The sequence below is a fragment of the Suricata suricatta genome, chromosome 3 (genome assembly GCF_006229205.1).
Source record: "Suricata suricatta isolate VVHF042 chromosome 3, meerkat_22Aug2017_6uvM2_HiC, whole genome shotgun sequence".
In the NCBI taxonomy this organism is placed as follows: domain Eukaryota; kingdom Metazoa; phylum Chordata; class Mammalia; order Carnivora; family Herpestidae; genus Suricata; species Suricata suricatta.
The window spans coordinates 120921432-120946812 of record NC_043702.1 but is presented as its reverse complement, the minus strand read 5'-3'; the positions used below and the strand labels follow the sequence as shown (position 1 = coordinate 120946812).

At 41.9% G+C, this 25381-nt stretch overlaps 1 protein-coding gene across 2 annotated transcripts in view; it reads right to left on the bottom strand.

Moving 5' to 3' along the window:
* FMO1 (flavin containing dimethylaniline monoxygenase 1) overlaps positions 1–20230 on the bottom strand; it is a 28280-nt gene extending 8050 nt beyond the window's left edge. For both annotated transcript variants that reach the window (XM_029935015.1, XM_029935014.1), the window contains exons 1-6: positions 20099–20230; positions 11458–11646; positions 7546–7708; positions 3793–3935; positions 1416–1615; positions 233–588 (exon numbers count right to left, since the gene is read on the bottom strand). In XM_029935015.1, coding sequence (XP_029790875.1) covers positions 233–588; positions 1416–1615; positions 3793–3935; positions 7546–7708; positions 11458–11646; positions 20099–20230 — 1183 coding nt within the window. The remainder of the gene's footprint in view (positions 1–232; positions 589–1415; positions 1616–3792; positions 3936–7545; positions 7709–11457; positions 11647–20098) is intronic.
* Positions 20231–25381: the final 5151 nt, after the last annotated feature.

Below are 25381 nucleotides of genomic sequence, written 5' to 3'. Positions count from 1 at the left end.
CCGGTTGATTCAGTGAAAACAACAGATAGATTTAACTTGTAATTTTTGACCCCTGATTTATCTTCTGTGCTCAAATTCATTATGATAGTGCAGTTCCATGAAGAATGGAATGAATTCTGCTTTTAAAGATTCTGTTGTCTGAGGTAGGAGCTGGGCATGCTCTCAAAATTTCCAGTATCCAAAATAACATGGTAAATGGATAACATATGCCCATAGTTTCTCATGCTCATACCTTTCAGGACTCGAACAACCCATCGTGCTTGGGTCTCTCCAGTGGGTATGATGGAGCCCAAGGGTTTGATGAGGCCAATAACAGCCAGGGTTGGCTTTGGCAGATGTGCAGGGAAGATGTACTTATACAGCGATGCCTGGCCATTTTCAACTTTCACTACGGACTCATCAAGGAAGGGGAAAGCAAAGGTGTATCCAGTGGCAAAGACAATGATATCAATGGGCTCTTCCTTTGGGGTGTTGTTAAATAGGACAGAGTTTTCCTTCACCTCCTTTATGCTTGGCTTGATGATCACTTTCCCAGTGATGATACGGCCCGGGAGTTCATCATTTATCACAGGCTCTCTCAGCTCCGTCCTAAAGAGAAACATGGACAGGGAAGAGACCTACCGGTGACCAGTGTGCCTGGCCCTTCCTCCTCCTTCCCCTCCCTTCTTCATTCTGGGACTCTCCCCTTGGCCAGGCAGGGGGTGCCAGTCTTGGGAGAAGTGGCACTCAGTAGAGGGCTGTGTGCCATTGGTGGTGGCTTGGGTGCCACCTGATCCATGATGGTCCAGAGTGGAATCTGGAGGAAGATCAGGTGAGATCTCTGGGCTCCGATGCCACCCCGGGAATGGAGTATCCTTGTACAGACTCAATGAGAAAGTAAACCCATCAGTTCTTGTTAATGGGATAAGTTGTAGGCTGTAACTCAGATATAGACTGAATTAAGGACAGACTGAGGTCAAGGTCATCTTGACAAGGGCAAGAAGGCACTGCTGTTGGAGAGATGATGAGAGGCCACTACAGAATTTGATTCTCCCCACAGAGTGAATGAAACAAGCCAAGAGCGTCACTTCTATCAAAGGAGTCATAGACCAGTCATTCTAGCTCATGTCATTTGGTTAGGTCACAGAGCTCGCTTATTACTACATGAGCTTGGGCAAGTGACTGACCTTTGTGAAGCCTCAGTTTACACACAATAAAAAGAAGAGTAAGTAAGACTTTAAAGAGTTGTTGACAAGATGAAATACATAGCTTCACTTACCAAGAACTCAAAATAGCTATTAGGAAATACATTTATATGAAGTTTCCCCTCATATTCAACCAATCCATATGTTGTGTTCTTGCCTGGCTTGGCTATGCCAGTGGACGGACAGAGGCTCCTTCTTCCTAACAGCCCTCGGCAGATACACCCTATTTACCTCTCTTCTGGTGCTACACCGTAATTTGCATGCTTGAACCAGCTGTTCATCTTTCTTGCTATCAGCCAAGACACAATCGGAGTTGGGAGAGAATTTCTGAACATGTTCTGAAACCGAGTCATGAATACCATGTCCCATGGGTACCCCGAGTCGAAGACTCGACTTATCACCCATGCCCCTCCAGTGGTGCTGAGAAACACCTGGAAGCAAACAAAGGAGCCGCTCAGTTTGACACAGTGAACCGGGCTGGCTTTGCCAGAGAGTCAAGAAATGTCATCATTAGAATAACACCAAAACGTCTGCCACTCTCAAAATACTCCTTTGACAAGAAAGTTTTGGCTTCTCCAGCTCCCATTTTAAAGTTATTCATTTGAGTTAATGGTTTGAGTACTTATAGTATTAAAATGCCTTCGAACATATAATTGAGCACTTATTTTCTATGAGACACAGGGCTAGACACCTCAGCGAACGAGATACTGTGGCAACCCAGAGCGAGCTCAAAGTCTCATGCAAAAAAGCAATGAGTAGGTGGGCACAGTTTTGTATTCTAATAATTGTAGGTAATAAGAATAGCAGGTGAAATTTGTCTACAAAGAGTTTTAATAGAAACCATTGTTCGAACTGACAATAAAAATTGACAATTAGTTTTGGGGAATTCCTTAAAAATTTTTTTTAAAACAGCTGAGCTGTTTGAGTTCACCAGCTGACTGAGTTTGAAATTTCCAAATGGTAAGAGAAATAGAAATAATATGAATAGAAATAGAATATGCTACCCACACATCTTATGTGGTGGTTGTAGTGGATGGGACTATGTTAATTTTTATTTCAAGACCTCTTTTCTCTCAGGATGACTCTACCCAACTGCTAAGTCTCTCCAAATCAATCGATCAATCAGTCAATCAAGTTCTTTTTTGAAAGTTCCCAAAGGGGAATATCAAAACCACACTCCCAGTCCTTTTTCTTCATAGTTAATTTTGCTTTTGCAATTGTTATTTTTAAATATTTTATTTTTAAGTAATCTCTACATCCAACATAGGGCTCAAACCTACAACCCCAAGATCAAGAGTTGCATGCTCTACTGACTGAGCCAGCCAGGCACTCCTCACTCTTGCATTTACTTATTTATTTATTTACTTATTTAGAGAGAGAGAGTGACAGAGAGAGAGAGAGAGAGAGAGAGAGAGAGAGTGTGCAAGTGTGAGCACCAGCAGTAGAGGGGCAGAGAAAGAGGGAGGGAGAGAGAATCCTAAGCAGGGTCTGCATGGTCATTGTGAAGCTCCACACAAGGTTTGAACTTGTGAACCATGAGATCATGACCCAAGTTGAAATCAAGAGTTGGACACTTAACTGACTGAGCCACACGGCTATCCATGATCTAATTATTTATACTTATTTAGTTGGCATCTGTGTCCCCCTCAACTCTATGCTTTATTATGGCAGAAATCTTGCTTTTGTTTTTGAGAGAGAGGGCACAAATGAGTGAGGGGCAGAGAGACAGGAAAAGAGAGAGAGAGAGAGAGAGAGAGAGAGAGAGAGAGCAGGGCTCCAGCTCACCGGATGCGGAAGTCAAACTCTGGAATCTTGAGATCATGACCTGAGTCGAAGTTAGCTGCTTAACCAACTGAGCCATCAGGCGCCCAGAAATCTTGTTTTTATTGTATTCCTAGTGATTCCCCTGTGCCTGTCACAAGGTTCGGCACACCAGAAACCAACAGCTAATATATAGTTGTTGTTAACCAGCTGAGGAGTGTTGCTTACAAGTGTTACATAAATTCTTACTGGGGAGAGATCACCATGTTGGGGTGCCATAGCTGGGGAGGTACAAGTAAATTGTAATAAAGGAGAAAAGGGCACTGAAGGGAAAGGTGTGGTACCCACAAAGGGGAAAACCCGGAAACTGGAAAAGGCTCAGAGTAGTGGAGGATAAGGTTGAAATGGGAGATTTGAATCAGATTAAGGAGAACTTTATAAAGCAGGGCTAATCCATCTGCAATTTATTATTTTCTCTTTTGTTTATTTTATTTTATTTTATTATTTTTGTGAAAAGAGTTTCCCTGTTTATTTTGCAGGATTGAGGAGCCAGAATAGCTTTTCTAGCTTCTATTGTTTCACAAAGGGATCAAAAGTGGCTTGTGCTTTCTTAGATCTGCCTCCTCTGCTAGGAGTGTGGAGATTCTCCCTCTCCCTCTCTCTCTGCCTCTCCCCTGCTCTCTCTCAAATAAATAAATAGATAATAAATAAACAAAAAATTTTAAAGAGCTGCTTTTTTATATGTGTGTATTTTAGGCATTTGTATTTCTTCCCTCTTTCATCACTGTTTACCCAAGGCATGCATCTTAAGCAAAAGCTTCTCATTAGATAACATCAAGCTGGGTACCTTTTCTGCCAGGTGGCTGGCCTCCACAGCAATGTCTGTGCCCGAATTCCCCATTCCAATCACAAGGACTCTCTTGTCCTTAAATATATTTGGGTATTTATACTGTTGGCTATGAAAGTACTGGCCTTTAAAGGTATTTATACCTATAGAAAAAAAAAGTCAAAGAATTTTATAAGATCAGTAAATGAAATATATGTATTGTTCCATTAATAATATCCTTTTGTTGGGCTATTTTGGTTGTTTTTAAGAGTAGGCTAGATTTTAAGAAAATCCAAAATGTGAATACATGACTTTGTAAAACAGAAATGAATGTGAGTGGTTATTTATTTAATGGAGTACTTACTCCATCTGACTAGAGATGCCTCTAGGTTTATTTGCGTGGCATGGAAAATTACTAAGCCATCATTACCAATTTAGAAGTTGATAGAAATCAGTGGGACAGTAATCTTCTAATTTTTGACTATAAGAAGTTTGACTATAAGAGGTTCTCACGAGGAAGGAGAAGGTAAAGGGAACTTAAGTCCTAATTTTTTACTATAAGACTAATATTTGACTATAAGAGGTTCTCACGAGGAAGGAGAAGGTAAAGGGAACTTGAGTCCTCCAGTCTGTTCAGCAAACTTTTTTTGCAATCTCTGTGCTTGGCCCTGGGCTAAGTTGATATTAGAGAAACAAGATAATAAGATGTGGTTCCTATTCAAAGAGATCCATGTGGGTTGGGGAAGTTCACCCATAGCTCACCTTGGTGACTGACTATAACGCAGACTGAGTTTGCTGAGTCAGTGAGAGTTGGCTTCGAGAAAAAGGGATTATGTTAGTCACACTGGGTTTAGCTCTACTGCTCTAACCAGAAAAGATGTCTCAGGCAATTGATGCCAAATGCCTCACTGGAGCATCAAATGTGAATGGAGTTTTAGAAAATACTCTCAAGGTTACATAACACAATTGAAAGTAAGAGGTGCTGTACAAAGAACCTATTTTTTTCCCCCAGAAAAAGTGATAAGACGCCTAGATTCTCAGGGGATAAATATCAATGCTTGTGGTAAGTAGCCTTATCAAGGTTTAGTTCATCCTCAGTTCACCTTGAATCATTAGAAATCTGACATAAACCTCAGTTAAAACCCACCACAATCCAGAGCATTTAGAAGTTAACCATGATGCAGCCAAGTTCAAATAGTAATTCAGACAGGACTCATTATGGATCAGAAAATGGCTGACAAGGGAAAGCTAGGCAAGTTTAAGGACAATCAAAGAATTATCATCCTTGGATATTAAATTACCTTAGATTCTCTCCAGATCAGGCTCTTGTGGACTAGAAAGGGACAAAAATGAGACACTGTGTCTGAGTCACCTGTCAGACTAATAATTTCCCCTCTTGCATCACAGGAGGATAGAGCAAGCACTTTTTTGAGGTGAATGTGGTTGTGTTAGTAAACACACCAGAGTGTATATATCTGAATGATTAGAAGTAGTTCTTTTGGGAAGTTGTACATTTATTCTGAGAAGTTATGCATTTATTCTGTGATACCTATTATTTTTACTAAGACTTTTTGGAGCATCTTTGGAATTGACTCCAGAAAAATGTGACCCCAGGGGCCCCTGACTCTTGATTTTGGCTCAGGTCATGATCTCATGGTTTGTGGGATTGAGCCCCATGTCAGGCTCTGCATTGATGGCATGGAGCCTGCTTGGGGGTCTCTCTCACTGTCTTTTCCCCACTTGTGCTCTTGCACTCTCTCAAAATAAATAAATAAACTTAAAAAGAACAATGTGCCTCCAGACATATTTTTGAATGTCTTCAGTAAATTTGAATTTTTCTAATAGTTAATGATAACCCCAGAAATTATGTACACACTAAATAAATCTGTTGTGAGGTAGAGAGAGAGAGTTGGTGAGATTTGGAGGACTCCTTTTCAAATCTAAAGTCACAAAACTTCAGAGCTAAAAGGCTCCTTAATGGTTACCTAGCCAGGTATTTCAAATGGCCAGTTAGTAGTGGCTGGTGAGATATTGAAAAGGTCTGCAAGTCCCATAGAGCTGTTTGCTTGATTTGTGATGTATACTATTGGGAAAGGTGGTCAATTTATGGGCAAAATTAGAAAAGGTTAAGTGGAAGGCCCAAGGTTGTATAGCTTGTTAACTATGTAGCCTAGAATTTGTACCTCCTGGGTCTCAAGCCCATCCTACTCAGGTTGAGGACACTGGTTCAGTTGCTTTCTGGGTACACCTTATCCTTTTTTTAAAAAAACTGTTGTGTTTTACTTTTTTATTTATTTATTTTTTTGAGAGACAGAGAGAGCACAAGCTGGGAGGGTCAGAGAGAGAGGGAGACATAGAATCCAAAGACAGGCTCCAGGCTCCAAGCTGTCAGCACAGAGCCTGACGTGGGGCTTGAACCAACGAACCGTGAGATCATGACCTGAGCTGAAGTCGGATGCTTAACCGACTGAGCCACCCAGGCGCTTCCAGGTACACCTTTATCCTAATCTTACCTGATTTGAATGACATCTGAAGGGCAGACCCAGCACCAATGGATGTACTTGAGTTTGTTGTAAAATGAGTATTGGTGTCATTTGCAGGTCATATGTAGACTGTGATTCCTCTTCTGGACTCCTATAAAACTCTCTCCATTCCCTCCATACAGGTTACATGATGTCTTACCCACCTCTGTATTTTTAGCACTATGTGTAATGCGATGTGGGTGCCAAATAAATTCAGGGTATTCTCTATGTCATGGAACTTTCTGGATTCTTGGAGTGACCCTATACCAGGTACCCCTTTCTAGGAATTTGGAGTGGCTCGCCTACTTAGGGATTTTCTCTGTGGACAAGAGCTGAGAAAGAGTTGGGTTGTCTTGTGGGGTGGTGAAAGTCCATTGTTGAGTTGTTCAAGCAGAGGCTATTGAGCCTCTCTCAGGGATGTTGGAGAATAGTTCCTTGTATCGTGAAGACTGGACTTCGTGCTTTTTGATTCAAGACTCAATTCCATGGCAGTGCTTTATCCTAACTTGACCAGACTTGAATAAGCTCTGGGGGCACTGGAGGTGTGAGTAAGGTGTGAGTAAGGTGTAAGACGTGCCTTGAGATCACTCCAAATCATTTTTAGATGATGAAGAGAAAATTTTCCAAAATTTATGGTGCATAAAGTAAGCCAAATCATTGTGTTTTCTATTCTCTTTGCCTTGTAATCCAATGGAAATTTGACATAGATTAACATGAGTCATGTTTGCAAAAGCCATGTAAGGAAACTGGGACTCAAAGATGACTTAACTTGCCTTCTAAGAGTCTTCTCCCTGTTGACTACCTATTCAATACCATAAACCTCTCATCTAGCTAAACCTCTAGAGAACAAACGAAAATCACATGACTTTTTTTCTTTATTCATTGATTGACCTCTGTGTCCTCTAAACTCAGCTTTAGTTGTGTGCTACTCCTGCAACTAACAACTTGTGTAAGCCTCCCGTGTCTTAGATGACTTTCTGAGTCCCTCCATCACTTAAGGAGAGACACTGAACGCCAGCGAAGCATGAAACTTCTTGTTAGTAATTTGTTCTACTCTTTAGCACTTACAACTTGTTTGGAAGAAAGGAAGGTCAAACACTGGCCAGAAAGTGCTGGTTAGAAAAAAAAAATCCCTGTTACCTTACAACTTTAACTATTTAATAGATGAACCATGGAAATTCATTCCCAGACCCAGCCAGTATTGGGATGGCTCCCATGGATGAATTAAGGTCAATTTCAGAAAACACTGTACCTGGAAAAGACTCCAGTGGCAAATATGGGTTAGTTAGAAAACCAGTGCAGACCATGACAGCATCAAAGATGGCAGACTCTTGCTTTCCTTCATGCTGAGTGACCACCTCCCATTGGCCGGTGACAGTGAAATCTGGGCATTTTGTTACTTTGCAGACTTTAGTCTGAAAAAAGATTCATAGTCTCCATGAATTGTTGTCAAGTTTCTTTTTTTTTTAAATAGTAATTAACTTTATTTTTTTGTTTCATTTTATTTTATTTTTTTAAAATAGTTTATTGTCAAATTGGTTTCCATATAACACCCAGTGCTCTTCCCCACAAGTGCCCTCCTCCATCACCACCACCTCTTTTCCGCCCTCTCCCTTCCCCTTCAACCCTCAGTTCGTTTTCAGTATTCAATAGTATCTCAAGTTTTGCGTCCCTCTCTCTCCCCAACTCTCTTTCCCTCTTCCCCACCCCCTGGTCCTCCATTAGGTTTCTCTTGTTCTCCTTTTAGACCTATGTCAAGTTTTGAGTAAGGGCTTCCTGGCTGATATACCAGTTGACATTTCAAATGTTCTAGAGCACAGGCGAAACATAATCAATAAGCATAAACTTAGAAATCGAATCAAGTTGTCAGATTAACCATAATTTTCTGGTTGGATGTATTCTTTTTTAATATTTATTTTTGAGAGAGAGACAGAGAGAGAGAGAGGGAGAGAGATAATGAGTGGGGGAGGGGCAGAGAGAAAGGGGGACTGTCCTGGCAGCAGAGAATTGGATTTGGAGCTTGAACTCAACAACTGTGAGATTACGGCCCCAGCTGAAGTTAGATGCTCAACTGACTGAGCCCCCCAGGCACCCCTGGCTGGATGTATTCTAAGAGTTGTAGAAGGTTATTTAAGTGATGAGATCCAAAAATTTTGAGTGATTTGTTCAAATTTTCATAGTAAGTGATAGAACCAAGAATCATGGTCTTCTGAAGTCTTTTTCACTTTCTTTTTCTGTTATGTATATCTCTCATAAAGCTGTGCTTTAATAAAGACATGGATAATATAAATGGGAAATATAAATTTGGTCCCAAGTATCTTACCTTATGAAAGGTCCTGTAGAATATATTGCAGAAGTTGTCCCAGATCTTGACAGCTATTGAAAAGTACTAACTTTATGGCCTGAATGTTCTGGGAGTAGTCCAAATTTCAGTCTATTTTTTGTTTTAATCAAGTATGTATATGTTTATGGGTGCTAGGTTCTGATTCAGAAAATATATAAAATAAATTTACAAGTCAAATGTATGTATGTATGTATTTATCTATTTAGAGAGACCCAGAGAGAGACTGTGTGCACAGGGGAGGGGCAGAAAGAGAGGGAGAGAGAATCCCAAGCAAATTCCGCACTGTTTACACAGAGCCCAATGTGGAGCTTGATTTCACTAACCATAAGATCATGATCTAAGCCGAAATCAAGAATCAGAACTTAACCGCCTTAGCCACCTAGGTGCCCAAAAGTCAAATTTAGAAGCATAAATGCTTCACTGGCCAAGAGACTTTGCTGCTTTTCTTTCCTTTTAAATTTTCAGAGAAGACAGGTGTCTCAAGTCTTACCTCATGGGTTCACAATTAGGTCTATAATATTTGAAGTGCTTATTGGATTTCAACATTTGTATTAGGGACTCTTCCTTTTTTTAAATAGAAATTTTCAGTTAATTAAAAATTAATTTTAAAGTAGCATTTATTTTTAACTTAAAAATAAGAAATGTTAATAATTAAAAACTTGGAATGCACAGAGAGGAAAGAAATATTTTATAAACAGCTGCTTGTGTGTGCTCTCTTAAAAACTTGGTGAACATTGAGCATTAACAATTTTTTTTCTTTTTTTTATTAAAAAAATTTTTTTAAATGTTTTATTTATTTTTGATACAGAGAGAGACAGAGCATGAGAGGGGGAGGGGCAGAGAGAGAAGGAGACACAGAACTGGAAGCAGGCTCCAGGCTCTGAGCTGGCTGTCAGCACAGAGCCTGACGCGGGGCTCGAACCCACGAGCGTGAGATCTGACCTGAGCCGAAGTCAGAGGCCCAACCGACTGAGCCACCCAGGCGCCCCAACATTTTTTTTTCAAGGGGCGCCTGGGTGGCTCAGTTGGTTAAGCATCTGACTTCGGCTCAGGTCATGCTCTCGTGGTTTGTAAGTTTGAGCCCCATGTCTGGCTCTGTGCTGACAGCCAGAGCTGGGAGCCTGCTTTGGATTCTATGTCTCCCTGTCTCTCTGCTCCTCCTCTGTTTGCACTCTGTCTCTCTCTCTCTCTCTCAAAAACAAATAATAAAACATTAAAAAATTTTTTTTTTCAATTATGTTAAAGCAGGCTTGAGGCAGCACCTAATAAAGGAGATGTTTCAGGTTTGGGACCTCTGATGCATTAAAACTCCTTCTGTGGATTATACCCATTCACTATAGCACTGTTTCGATTTTACTGTGTCCCTTGCAAGATAAAGGAGAGGGGTAAAATACTTTTAGAAGTATTTTTTTAATTTTTTCTCCAGTTTTATGGAGATATAATTGGCATATAACATTGTATCAGTTTAAAGTTTATGACATAATGATCTGATATTTGTATATACTGCAAAATAATTACAGTGAACAATAAGTTTAGCTCACATACATCACCTCATATAGGTATAGTTCTTTTTCTTGTGATGAGAACTTGTAAGATCTACTCTGTTAGAAACTTTCAAATATACAACACAGTACAGTTAGCTATATTCAGCATGCTGTGTTATCCCTGGAACTGATTTATCTTATAGCTGGAAGTCTGTACCTTCAGACCACCTTAACCCATTTCCCCGACCCCTATTCTTCACTCCTGGCAGCCACCAATCTGTTCTGTTTATATGAGGTTTGTTGGTTTATTTTTTTATTTTGTTGTTTTAGATTTTACATACAAGTGAGATCATATAGTCTTTGGCTTTGTCTGACTTATTTTACCTAGTATAATGCCCTGAAGGTCTATCCGTGTTGTTGCAGATGGCAGGATTTCCTTTTTTTATGGTGAAAACCATTCTAGTGTGTGTGGACATGTGTGCCACATTTTCCATATGCATTCTTTATGCATGTGCCCATCGATGGACACTTAGGTTGCTGCCATGTCTTGACCATTGTAAATAATGCTGCAGTGAACATGGGGTGCAGGTATCTCCTCAAGATAGTGGTTTCATTTAGGTCAGTACTTTTAAGATTGTGACTATGCGTCTCATTTGCTAATAATGTTGGTTATTCCTTATCATTTTCATCTGTAGCAGGGAGAGGGGAAAAGAAGAGAAAGAAAACACATGGATTTTTCATGTTTCTTGGACAGGGGAAAAAAGAGAAACAAAAAGAAGACATATTCATCCCCATTCTCGTACCTTCTTCTTGTCTCTGTTCTCAGGAATGGGAAGGGAGGTGGGTGTCTTCTATAAAGAACGATATTCAGAGATCTTTCTATTCCCAAGGATATCTAGAAAAGATTTCCTTCAGATCGTGGGGTTCTCTTATGTGTGGACCTCTGCGCATACTTATTCCTATAGAGGGATAGTCAAGAAGAGAGTGCCTAGGTACTGCTGGAAGTCATCAATGTCACTAGGTGCATATGTTCTGAGCTGAGAATGTGGTCTGATATTTTTAGATCCCTTTGGGTACTTGGGTGAAATTATTGCAAACTAAAAATTTATTCATGTGAATCCTTACAGAAAGTATCCATCTCCACCTCCTGCCAGATTTACTTGGCAGGGGGCTGGGATGGGGGGGTGTAAGTACAAGGGGAAAAGGAATCCAGCCGGGTGGCAACAATCTTGCCAGTTCATAATCTCATCTGCAGAGCCACGGGCTAGGCTGTGGAGAGAAATAGGAAATAGGTAGGAGATACTTCCTGACTACTAACCAATGCTTTGTGTCTTACCTTGAATTGAATGTATTTCAGAAGGTTGAACTGGTTTGCATACATTTTGAGATATTTCAGGAGTTGAGAATTTGGCACATAGTTCGGACAATCTTCTGGGAAGGGAAAGTCTGAGTAACAAGACATCTCCTTGCAGCTGTTGGAAACCACGGACCTGTAGAGGCTGGCTCTGCCTTCTTCAACATGTTCCTGTACAAACGGCACATGCACACGAGTGTGTTTGCATTTGCACATGTGTGCGCACACACACATGAAATGGATATTGATTTTGAGACATTTCAAACATTGACAAAGATTAAGGTTACCCTTTCTTTTTTCTTTTTCTTTTTCTTTTTTTTAACACGGAGCTTGAGATCAGGACCTGAGCTGAGATCAAGAATTGGATGCTTAACTAAGCCACCCAGGCACCCCAAGATTACCATGTTTGTTTCTTTAAGCTTATTTATTTATTTTGAAATGGGGAGAAGGGAAGAGAGAGAAGGAGAGACAGAATCCCAAAACAGATCCTGAGGTGGGGCTTGAACTTATGAACCATGAGATCATGACCGGAGCTGAAATTGGGAGTCGGTCGTTTAACTGACTGAGCTCCCCAGGAGCCCCCCAAGGTAACCCTTTCTAATGGGATTTGTTATCCTGCACTTGACATAGGGTGAACACTGAACACTTAATTTTATGATCAGAATTACAAGTTTATTCATTACATGTTAACAAATAAATCAGGATGAACTCACCTGTCCAGATTCATATGGCATCACTGCAAAAAATAGGAAAATATGGAAATAGGACAGAGCCAGGAAGTACTCTCTGAATGGTGGACAATTGCTAGGTAGTTTGGTTTCACACAGTGTTGTTTAAAGGGTCATGGTTCAAATTACTGAAGGATTCTGCATCTAAAGGAATTTGGATTTTATAGGAAGGTGATGGCAGTCTTCTGAGTTTTCATGTAGAAGTGATTTATATTAAATTGTGGAAAGATAATTCCAGTTCTACAAAAGAAGTAGGAAATCTGGAAAAGAAGGAAGGAAGCCAGTGAAGAGCCTAAAACACAAATCCACGTGATTCCTAATGGCAGCCTGAGCCGAGGCCATGGCAGTTGAAACAGAGAGGTGGGATTTGTGAAGCAGCAGTAAATCAGAATGCACAGCATAAGGAAGCTGTTTGGATTTAGGACCTGGGAGAAGAAGCGCATCAAAGGGTTTCAGAATGGACAACACTAATTTCCCATCTGTAGTTTTGACATGAATAACTAGCAAATGTCAGTGTCTCACACAACTACCACCAGGTTGAATAATAAGCAGTTTTGGTATATTTAGTCTTTCATACACATTGCCTCTGTGTTTTGGATGTATTATGGAGGATTCTTCTAATTTAATGGGAACATGGTCCTTAGTATTTTAATATTGTTTGCCATTTTGGATATCTACAGTTCTTTTTTTTCTCTGCGAAACAAAAATTATTTCCTTTGTATGAATAAGTGCAAAGATGAACATAAGCCTCATCTATGGAGAAGCGTTCACTTCGTTTCCTCAAAGGGAAAGGTGTAGTCAGCACAGAGAAGAAAATTATAAACATGTCTTTGTGGTTGGAATTAATGTTACTGATCTCATCAACTAAGGAGCAAGCTGTATCTTGCTTGGCTGTGGCCTCACCTCTGCCAGTCTCTTTTAGACAGAATAAATCTAGAAAACTGGAATCTAAAGGCTTCTGAGGAAGATGACTATTTAAATCCTGATCTTTATTCTTCAGGAATTTCTAAAGCAGTGATACTCAAAGATGTATTGCTCGGTGGAACTGGATTATTTGTTAACACTCTATGACAAGTACAGAAGTTGGGAGTAAGGATTCGAAACTTTGATAGCAACACTTCGACACTGCCCAGTGTCCAAGCGTGTGGACTTCTATGTATTGAATGGGACTTAGATCACTCCTAGGCTTGTCTTAATTCATGTGATAAGTGGTGTGGGGTTCGATCTGTGTACTAGTCATGGATTACTGATGTTTTATGACTAGTTTGAGAACTGTTATCCAGAAATGCATAAAATTTATCATTATTTTCTTTCATTGAAAAATAACTGAGGGCACATGGCGGGGCTCAGTTGGTTAAGTGTCTGACTCTGGATGATCTCATGGTTCATGAGTTCAAGCCCGGGTCCGGCTCTGCACTTCCCCTCCCAGGTGCATGCTCTCTCTCTCAAAATAAATAAATAAACATTAAAACGGAAGAATCACCTGGGGAATCTTATTGACATGAAGATACTGATTCAGTAGGTCTGAGTGAGCCCAAGATTCTGTATTTCAAACAAATTCCCCTGCAGATGCTTTTGGGCCATGGACCATACTTTGAGTAACAAGGCTTTAGAGCAGTCCTACCCAACAGGAATTTGGTGGAGGCCACTTAGGCACTTTAAAATTTTCTGGCAGTCATATTTAAAAAAGTAGAAAGAACCAAGTGAAATGAATTTTAACAGCATATCTTATTTAACTCAAATATTTAAATTATATATATTTATAATCATATATAATTTAATCATATGTAGTTATATAATTATTTAATTATATATAATTATATTTATATAATTATATAATTTAATTATATATAATTATAAATAAATTATATGTAATTTAGTTATATGTAGTTATATAATTAAATTATATATGTAATTATATAATTTAAATAAATTAATTATAATTAAATTTTATACTTTCAACATGTAATCACTATAAAATTACTAATGACATAGATTACATTCTTTTACTTATAGCAAGTCTTTCAAATATTAGTGCATATTTTATATTTTATTTATTGAAAATTTTATTTTTATTTTTTATTTATTTAAATTTTTTTAAAGATTTGTTTTATTTTTAGAGAGAGAGAGAGAGAGAGAGAGAGAGCAAGGGGAGTAAGAAAGAGAGAGAGACACAAGCAGGGTCCATGCTCAGTGTGGAGCTCCATGCGGGACTTGATCCCATGACCCTGGGATCATGACCTGAGCTAAAATCAAGAGTCAGATGCTCAACTGACTGAGCTGCCAAGGTGCCCCTTAGTGTATATTTTATACTTCTCAATTCAAATGCTAAATTTTTATTGGAAAAGGGGATTCACGTACCCAAACTGTTAATAAACATGCTTAAAAACACTCCAGTAACTAAACTGAGTATTGGCTTTAAATTAAAATTAATTACAATTAAATGAAATAAAAAACTCAATTTTTAGTCCTCTCAACCAATTTCATGGTTATATGCGGCCAGTGGCTACTTTATTGAATAGAAGAGCTTTAAAATTGAAGCCAGGTATTAGAACAAAATTTAGTGTTGCTTTGATTTAATTACAAGTGATGTTTCCTCTGGGTTATAGGAAAAAAGAGAGTAGGAACACCTATAAAGAGATGTAATGCAGAGAAGTGAGAGCAAAAAGCAGGGGAAGAAACTATAATTTAATAAGAGAAACATCACTTATGAATATTTTGGAGTCAAGTAGGCCAAAGCTCCCTCACTTTTCTCTGGCATCTGAAAGCATCACATAGTGAATAATACTTGGTTAACACTGTCAATTTCTAGTTAACAATAATAAAAGGCTAAGTTAGGAATATATACTATTTAATAGAGGAAGAGATGTGCATAATACATGTTGTAACGGTTTCCATAAAAATGGTTCAAAATTTTTTCAGTGGTTTGGAATAGAGAGAGTAATGGGCTCAGTGGAGACTGAGTATTAATGGGACCTTGGGACAGATGAACAAAGAAATATAGATAGAAAAAAATCTCAATAACAACCCTGGTTTGTAAAACTCAGGGAGATAATTGTAAAGGCAGGGAGAAGGAAGCCTTCCAGGAAAACCTAAAGCCTATCTTGAAAAAATGTATCACAGATGTTAGCCTAGGAGGAGCCATGGTTTAGAGTGGAAACAGCCTTGGGATGGAATACAAGACCACCTCTTTACTCTTTTCTCTCTTTCTTCCCATTGATTGTTCCTCTTGGAAAAATACAGAGAGTACTTCTGAATGTGGCTCCTGATCCCTCCCCTCCTGTGTTTGCAATTTGCCCTAGCAATTCCCAGGGTCTGTTGGGACCTCCAGCCATAGGTACTCTTGATTGTCCCTGTGTGGGTCTGCCAATTGCCCTGGTGCTCCAAGTCACATGCCTCACAAATGGGTGGCTGGGGACAGAACAAAGGCTAAAAGTATGCATGGGGTTGGGGGGGGTGTTCTGGCTTTCTGGTCTACTTTGGTCCTGCAGTATAATGAATGGAAAGGTCACAGTCATCTGCTGAGATACTTGGGTGGGATTCCACAAACTCTCCAGAATTTGCATGTCCTCATTTCGAGCCAGACTCTGGAAATGCATGAAGCATAGTTCTTGACAGCACAGACCCAGACTTAGACCACCTGCATTCATCTTCAAGTTCTACAGGTTTGGCTGGGTTACCTTGGGAATTTTCTTTTTTCTTTTTTTAAAATTTATTTATTTTGAGGAAGAGAGAGAGAGCACCCACAAAACTGAGGGAGGGGCAGAAAGATATGGAGAAAGTGAATCCCAATCAGGCTCCCCACTGTCAGTACAGAGCTGGATACGGGGTTGGACTTGAACTCATGAACCATGAGATCATGACCTGAGACCTGATCAAGAGTCAGTTTCCTCAGTTGTAAATAGGAATAATAATAGTGTGTATCCCCTAGGATAAACTGAAATGATAGTTATATTGTGTTTAGGGCAGTGTCTGGTAAGCTCTCAATAAATGTTAATTGTTATTCATATTATTCCTCCATGATTATTATGGAGATTTACTTTCTCAAACTTTGTGTCCTTCAGAGAGGATTACAGGCAATGGGAAGAAAGCTGTGATAGGGTAGAAGTCTCTGCTGTCTCATTTTATAAATAAACATAAAATGATAGTAAAAGGCACTCCTAAAGAGAGACATTTTCTCTGTGCAGGACATTCACACCTCTTGTTCTCCAAGAACAATTATTGCCTTCTTTTCCTCTCCTTTGAGCAGCCAGAATCCATGTTTCTTGGTATCCTGCTCTCCCTAGAGAGAGTTGGAGTCTCACTGGAAGCTGGAACATCACTCCAGGCCCTGGAATATGTTCCAGGGATGTGAAGAACGAAGCTGAATGTGTTTCTACCAGTATAGTGTAATTTTCTCTGGATGATGTCAGTGTGGTTTTTCAAAAAGGCTATCTCTTAAGATCCCTTCCTATACTAAAATTCTCTAAGAATAAAATACATTTTGAGTGATGGGACAATTCCTCATATTTTATTTCTTCAATATTACTTTATAATTGAGGTAATCAACCTATAGGGTTACTGCCTAAGCATCCCTTCCTTCTCAAGAGCCCAAGAGAGTTGGTTGTAAGATAGACTTTCCATACATCCCGCCTGCCCCGACTTGAGTCAGTGGACAGAAGTGGGCTCTTTACCAATGTATCCAACTCTTACCAATTTATTTCTTTTTAACGATCACCCCCTCTCTCCCACCCCAAGGAACGATGCCCCCCCTTTTTTTTTTTCCCACTGCAACCTTTGTTTCCTCTTTGCTTAAAGCCTGGAAGAGGCCAGAGTCATATGTGTCTGAGGGTCTAAGAATTAAGTTCAGTGGTTTCTAATCTGTATACTCTTTGGGGTGTCTCCCTATTTGGAAATGGAAGCAGTGTTTTCTTGGGTTTCTGCCAATGGCTTGTCCATTTTTGCCTGGTGGGCCCTGCTGCCCAGAATGGGCACTAAGGATCCTCCGTGGGCTTTCTGGTAAGCACAGCCCTTGGCTGAGCAGATACTTTATTTTATTTTACTTTAAAAATTTTAATTAGTTAATTAATTAATATCTTAGAGAGAGCAGGGGAGAGGGGCTGAGGGAGAGAGAAAGAATCGACGGGCTCAATTTCACGACCCTGGGATCATGACCTGAGCTGAAATCAAGAGTCCCACGCCCTAAAGCAGACACTTCAATTTGCAACTTTTGAGTTGGCCACCTGCTTTAAGTGCAGAGATGCCTCTAACCAAGCCTGTGTGTGCATGTATGTGTGTGCTGAGGTAGGAGGAGAATGGGATGTCTCTAGAAAGACTAAGGAGGCTGATAGCATGTTGGAGCTGAAAGGTCCCTTTAAGAGTACCTTAGTTTAGGGATTTTCTCTCAGGCTTTAGAGAAATCTCAAGGTGGTACAATTATCTCAAGAGGCCACTGTGTCAAGAGAAGACTGCTAAATTAAGGGGGTGGTTTTTCTGGCTTCCAGCCCCATAGCTTCGATCTGTTTTTCAAACTGGTTGTGTGTTCTCATTGAATAAATGAAGCAATGGGGCAGGAATGGCTTGTTACTTGGGCTGCTCCTGCTGGATTCTCCTCTTTGCCATTCTTTCAGTGTCCTGTCGTGGGCTTCACAGTAAGTTTTCACAACCCTCTCTATTTTTCTTACTTCTCCACTCCCTCCCTGACTCCCACTCCTTCTTAACCTTCCACAGATGCCGTATTTTTCCGATAGAATCGAAGCCTCTCCACCTTTCTGAGGCAAACCCTTGTGCTGTGCCTACAACTACACTCCTTCCCTTTTCTGTCAGGATCTTGTTCCAGTTTGAGCTCAAGTAATCAATAGCTCACCCCCACCTCTCCTGTCCAGATAGCTTCTCTTTGCCTGTAAACATGTCTGGATCTTCCCCTTATGCAAAGCAAAAGCAAAAGCAAAAGCAAAAGCAAAAGCAGTAGGATAACAAGAAGATACCTCCCTAATTGCGTTCCTCTTTCGATTGCTTTCTAAACAATCCCTTGCCAGAATATTCAGCCACCCTCGTCCCCTCCCATTATTTCTCTTACACACGCCACATACACCAATGAGCTGTTTTTTCTTTTCCAAACTTGCTCAGTACCTTTATCTTTACTGGTTTCCCCCCTGTAATTTCCCACTCGGTCTCATCTGCCTGTTGAAATCCTTCCAAGTCCATCACACACCATCTCCCCCATGAAGCCTTCCCTGACTTCCCTCCAGTGGATATAATCCTGACCTCATTTAAATACCCACAGCACTGTTTCTAACTTGTAGGATCCTACTCTCTTCCCATTACCCTGGCCGCAACCTGGGGTAGGATGTATCTTTCTCATTTTTGTGTCCCCCACGGTGCTCGTGCATAGGTGTTTGAGAAGTCCTGCAGTCACATGGCCAGTGGGGCACAGCTGGAACTCATTTCTCTGGGTTCTTAGATCAGTGATTTTACATGTTAATAATTAAGTGCCCATGACCTATATCAGGTACATTTTTTTTTTTTTGTCCAGTATCCCCAGGTCTCTGGACTCACTGTTTTTTTTCCTGGACTCACCTTTGCTTTGACTGAAATTCTGCTATTTACTCTTTAACTGGGAAGTTTCATCATGCGAGCCAACTCTCGACTGTGACAGATTCGTCCTGTTTACCTTGAGTGTGTGTTAAGAAGGATCCTGAGGCTTATCAGGGCGTGAAGGTCTTTGGTGGGCCCAGGAGGGGTGGGTTACAGCATGAGTGTCAGGTGTCTGCTGGCCCAATGGACGTATGCTCTTCGGGACACGGGAACAGATGTGTTCTTTCACCTGGTGCCTTTGGGGGGAGGTTTCTACATACTGATGGTCACATTTCGACACCTGCAGTTCTTTATGTGGGCCAAGCTGACCTATGCTAGGGGAACGGCAACTAACCAGCAGCCTTGGCCTCTTGGGGGCTCTGCTCACCGAGTTAGAAAATCCTTTATTCCAGTTCCAAATTCTATTCTTGCAGAGTGCTGCATCTTTCTCTTAGCCCGTTATGAACTCTGAGGCCTGGATATCTGACACCTCGCTTCTTTCCACAATTCCTGACAGTTTTGCCCTCAGCATGTTTAAAGAGAAGGAGGGCTAGGAGGAGGCAGCTCTACTGCAAATGCTTTCTTGGCCCAGCATGGGACTCAAAGGGTTTCAGTGGCCCCAGCAGTGCCCCTGCGATCCCCATTGGCCCAGGCCAGTCAAGGGTGGGTTTTAGAGTCCTCTCTTCTCCTTCCTCACCCTGTTCTCCCCTCTAATTTGGACTGTAGCCCTTCTGAGACTTGAGGATATTCCTTTCTTTTGCTGGAGGAACAAAAAACTCCTAAGTCCCATTCTTTACTTCTGACTGTTCTTGGCAGAGAAGGGGATTGGTGGGACAGCAGCACCTTGCATATAGAACTCCTCATCCCACAAGGCCTGTGTCCCGTCAGGTGGAGAAGGACCGGGAAAAGAAGTAGGTGAGTAGTTCCCTCCTGCAGGCAGAAGCTGACATCCCCGTGCTGCTGGTTTCATACACTGGTCCCCAACCCCTACAGCCTCCGGCCTTGCTTCAGACTCCCTGCTGCTGCTCCCCTTGTTCTGGGCTTTCCTGGCCTGCCCCAAGCCACTCCATCCTCTCCCCCACTTTGTGGGCATCTTTCTTCCTCTTGGGTTTAGATAAAGCTTGTAGGGTCACTTACGCACTCCCCACCCAAGCTCACGCCATGTCCTGCTTCTTTCTTCCATCAGTTTCATCTGCATTCCTGGCCTCTGTTCAGCAGGTGCTTCTAACACCTCCCTGGCCCCAGAGCAGCCAGCGGTGTGGGAGAAATCCAACCCATCTTCACACCGTCCAGCCTTATCCAATAGACACATCACACCAGCTGCTGAGACCCCTACTCACAGTGAACCTCCACAGCCCCCCGATGTCATCACTCCTCTCGAAGCACGTGGGCTCCAGGCCTCCCTCCAGGCAGCACCTGATGGAGGCCAGGCCACAGACTCCGGCTCCCACGATTGCAACTCTCTTGGCCATTCTTCCCTGTGTGGGGGAAAAAAGCAAAACAGAGCCTTTTATTCACAAGTGAAAGCCCCACCCCATTTTGGCTGCCCTAGCCAACCAGGAAAAACAACCGGAGACGTTAGCAAATTGGCTCCTTTTGAAGCCTCGGTAGCTGGTCTCTGGTGTCGTGAATGCAAGAAGACAAGTGTTCAGGTCCCTGGTTTAACCCTGTGCTTGGCAAGACTCCCCGCCCTCGCTTGCAGCTTGTGCCTGTTAACGCAGTTATTGCCAAGACTGTGGCTTCTGGCAGAGGGGCTGAAATTGGACCCTTTCGCAGAGAGTTTTGCATTTGGGTTGGGGCTGCTGCCTCTGGCCTCCCTCTGCGGGCCCCAGAATGGCATAGAATGGTGGACCAGAAAGAATCACCTTGTCAAACATGTTTTTGTTTTTGAGTTTATGTATTTATTTTGAGAGCGAGAGCGAGAGCGAGAGTGAGAGCGCGCGCGCGCGCGCGCGCGAGAGTGCACATGAGCAGGGGAGGGACAAATGGAGAGAGAGAGAATCCCAAGTGTCAGCGCAGAGTTGGGTGTGGGGCTCGATCTCACAAATCACGAAATCAGGACCTGAACTGAACTCGAGAGTTGGAAGCCTAACCAACTTGCCAGCCAGGTGCCCTTAACACGATTTTTAAATAAACATATGAAGCTGGAGGTCAAATTAGTATGGTGGCATGAGACAAGGCCATGTGGCAGTGGTGAAGTGGAGTTTGGACTAGAAGCCACGTCCCGTGGCCACCGCAGGTGCCATGGCAGCACTGCCTGGGAGAATCCCAGCCCCCAGCATACTGCAGAGGCCCCAGCTCCGCTGCCCATCCTTCTACCTGTGGCTAGTGGACAGCGGCCAGTGGAAGGGAGAGGGTGCTGGCAGCGAGTCTGTGTGGGGACAGCCATCCCTCCTCTCCCCATCAAGACTGATGCAGCCCAGGGAGCACGGCCCTGTCCCCATTGGCACTGGTGAAGGGTCATCTGTCCCCAGGCCATGCAAGAATGCTGAGAGGCAATATAGTATATTGGTTAAGAAACCAGACTCTGGACCAGATCTTCCGGGGTTAAAGCTCAGCTCTCGGTTACTGCCATGTGATCTTGGGCAAGTCATTTAACCCCTCTGTGCATCATAAAAATTGAAGAAATAGTGGTAGTTTACTTGCAGTGTTTGGTGAGAATCAAGTGAGTCCTCACATGTCAGTTGTTAGAACATGTTCCTTACACGTAAAAAATGCTCAATAAATATAAGCTATTATGACTATAAAGCCATTTCCTAAAATTGGTGTCCTCCTTTGCCTTTCCCATCAGTAAGTGTCTGCTCTTTTAATTCCTATATGTTTTGGCCAGTTCATACACATTTAACACTAAATCATATGATTTTAGAATTGTTACCTAATATATTTTTGTGACAGCTGTATCTCCTCATGTTAGTGAGTTTTGAAAGCACCTGGGTCACAGAGTCAATGCAAGAAGTGCCCTCAAAGGCATTGTTTTCCTGAACATTTGCTATTTTCTTGCTGCACAGATGAGCTCTTTCCGCAAAATACATCTTCTGTCTTTTAGGATTGTTATCCCAAGAGAAATAGAGACTTCATCTGCTCTCCTTTGCTGTGGTCCCAGTGGCCAGGGAAGTACTTGGAAAAGAATACAGCAGGTGCCCAATGAACGTTCTAGAATGAAATGGAAAGGCCCATTTATTTTCAGGCCTTTATAGGTCTGTAAAGGTATTGTAGGGCTGGTTTCTTCCCTGAAGCTACTAGCTCTGATTTACTGGGAGAGAGCTGGTAGATCCCCTTTGGGGGAAGTCACACTCTAGATCCTAATGGATACCATACACTCACAACCTCATACAATTTTCCCTGCCCTGCATCTTAGAGAAATAAAATGGCCCTACATTTGGAGGGGCAGCTGCTGCAATGAAATGACTATGGGTGTTGGGACCAGACACATCTGTTTCAAATCCCTGCTCTATCAGGTTTGTGCATAGGAAAATAGCCCCGTTGGGCCCCACTCTTTTCATTTGTAAAATGGGATGTAATGCTCTTTTTTATGAGTCATAATAGACATTCAAAAGACTGTCCACTTTTTTAAGATTTTATTTTTTTATTTAAGAGAGAGAGTGAGAGGACATGCAGACACAAGCTGGGGTGGGGTCAGGTAGAGGCAGAGGGAGAGAGAGAGAGAATCTGAGGCAGGCTCCATGTTCTGCATGGAGCCGGACCTAGGACTTAATCCCGTGAACCGTGGGATCATGACCTGAGCCAAAGTCAAGAGTCAATGAACTGAGCCACCCAGGGAGTTCCAAGAGTATCCACTTTTATGGGAAAACTGACTCTAGGAATGAAGAGAGGAATTGTGTATGTCACTATGATACCTGCAGCTGTGCGCAGAAGGACGCTGGCTCTATAAAGACAGCGGGTCTGATTATAACGGGATGCCCTCAGCAGGAGACAGGAAACAGGCAGTTTCCTTCTGGGAGGGAAGAGCGCAGAGTCCTTTAGGAAGGTGAGGCAATTTCCCTAGTGTGGCTCCAACTGAAACTAGAAGTCGGCAGGTGTGATCTAACTTCCCCAGAGAGAGGCTAGGCTGTGTACATCCTACCATGTTTCCGGGGCGGTGGCCCATGTAGGAAAAATGGGCTTCTGGTACAGCAAGAACCAGTGTGTATGTTTCCTTGACTATGAGGTTGTAGCTTCAGGTACATGTTGCTAAATGAAAGCACCACACTGGTTTTATAAGAAGAAAGGCACCCAATCACATTGTATGTGAATTATATTTCAATAATAAATTTTAGAAGGAGGAGGAAGGGGAGGAGGTAGTGAAGGAGGAGAAGGAGAAGGAGAAATGCATTCACTCCAACTGTCCACTCCAGGGACCTGGCTCTCTGTGCGGCCACTGTGGAGGCCTTGGGCAAGGAAGTCAACTGCCTTGGGCTCACTTTGCAAAAACAGGATAACATATCAACTCCTACTCCAAGGGCCTAACTCAGTACTGTAAACATTTGCCCATAAACATTTGAAGGTTCATTGCAAACAGAAGGATTAGATTTATGGCCAATGGTGGAACTAAAGACATTATATAAAGGCAAACTTTAGCTCAATATAAGCACTTTCCAGCATTCCAGGCTCTGATATTTGTGCAGAGTCTGTACAATATTTTTTGGGAAATATTGTAAGCAGAGTAGTAGGTAATGTAGAGGGTGGAATCAAACGGCCTTTAGGATTCTGTCAACTCAGACTTCATGATTGATTCGTGGATTAGTCTAGCCATCAAACACTCAGAGAGGGGCATCTATGATCCTAAGTTCTAAGCAAGGCATTGGGGCTACAAAAGACAATAAGTTGTGATGCCTGCTTTAGAGTAGCTATCAATCTGGTGGGGAAGTCAGAATGACAGATCATTATAATATTCTCTGTCACATGTTGAGACAGAGATATGTCCTATGTACACATTGCAATATGAGTGAAGGAAGAGGCTCATAGTGTGTCTTTGGGGTCATAGGAAAGCAATACTGAGGAGTACTGAGGAATTGCTTCAGGTTTTGTAAAATTTATTTTTAAATATTTTAATTTTTTTGCTTCAGGTTTTGAAGTTTGCATATAATGCCATTGGGCAGAAGAGGGAAGGAAATGAGCTTCAGAGACATAGGAGCAGCAAGAGTAGCAGCCAGAGATGGTCTATGGACGCCTCTATGAATGCCCAGCTCCGTAATGAGCTTGATACCTACAGGAAATAGCATGTTCCCCATGAGAGGAGACTATCATGGTGTTGAGTCTGTTCATCTTCTCTCTGTTTAAGGTTATACACTTCGCTTTATTTGACTCATTTCTTATTTTCCCTTTCTCTTTCTTATTTTTAAGGTTTATTTATTTATTGAGAGAGAGAGAGAGAGAGAGAGAGAAAGAGAGAGTCACGGTGGAAGGGAGGGAGAGAGAGAATCCCAAGTAGGCTCCATGTCGTCCATACAGAGCCCGATTGGGGCTTGAACTCACAAACCCTGAGATCATGACCTGAGCTGAAACCAAGAGTTGGACGCTCAACAGACTGAGCCACCCAGGTACTCCCCTTTCTCTTCTCTTCTTTTCTTTTCTTTGTTTTTTTAAATTTTAAAATGTATATTTATTTTTGAGAGAGAGAGACAGAGTGTGAACAGGGAAGGGGCAGAGGGGGACACAGAATTCGAAGCAGGTTCTAGGCTTCATGATGTCGGGCTAGAATTCACAAACTGTGTGATCATGACCTGAGCTGAAGTTGGACGCTTAATAGACAGAGCCACCCAGGTGCCCCCGCCCCCTTTTATTTTCTATAGTAGCAGCACACTTGGTCTGTACTAGTAGTTGCATAAATACTTGGCAATGAGCTGATTTCCTGGTGGGTAAAATGAATGGATTCATCACTGTGTATCCTTTTAATAAAAACATTAATTGAGCAAGTATTGACTGGGAGCTAATATCAGAACACAAGGCTGGGCCTGCCATTCCCCAAATGGTGTGCAGAGGTGCTGTGCATTATTTTAAAATATCCAGAAAAGCACATGTTTGTTGAATACTGAGCAGAGAGCTGATGGGTGGCTGATAGTTTTTTTTTAATAGTTTATTGTTAAATTGGTTTCCATACAACACCCAGTGCTCTTCCCCACAAGTGCCCTCCTCCATCACCACCACCTCTTCCCCCCACCCACCCCTTCAACCCTCAGTTCGTTTTCAGTATTCAATAGTCTCTCAAGTCTTGCGTCCTTCTCTCTCCCCAACTTTCTTTCCCTCTTCCCCTCCCCCTGGTCCTCCATTAGGTTTCTCATGTTTTCCTGTTAGACCTATGAGTGTAAACATATGGTTTCTGTCCTTCTCTGCTTGACTTATTTCGCTTAGCATGACACCCTCAAGGTCCATCCACTTTGCCACAAATGGCCAGATTTCATTCTTTCTCATTGCCATGTAGTACTCCATTGTGTATTCATACCACATCTTCTTGATCCACTCATCAGGTGATGGACATTTAGGCTCTTTCCATGTTTTGGCTATTGTTGACATTGCTGCTATGAACATTGGGGTACATGTGCCCCTATGCATCAGCATTTCTGTATCTCTTGGGTAAATCCCTAGCAGGGCTATTGCTGGGTCATAAGGGAGTTTTATGGATA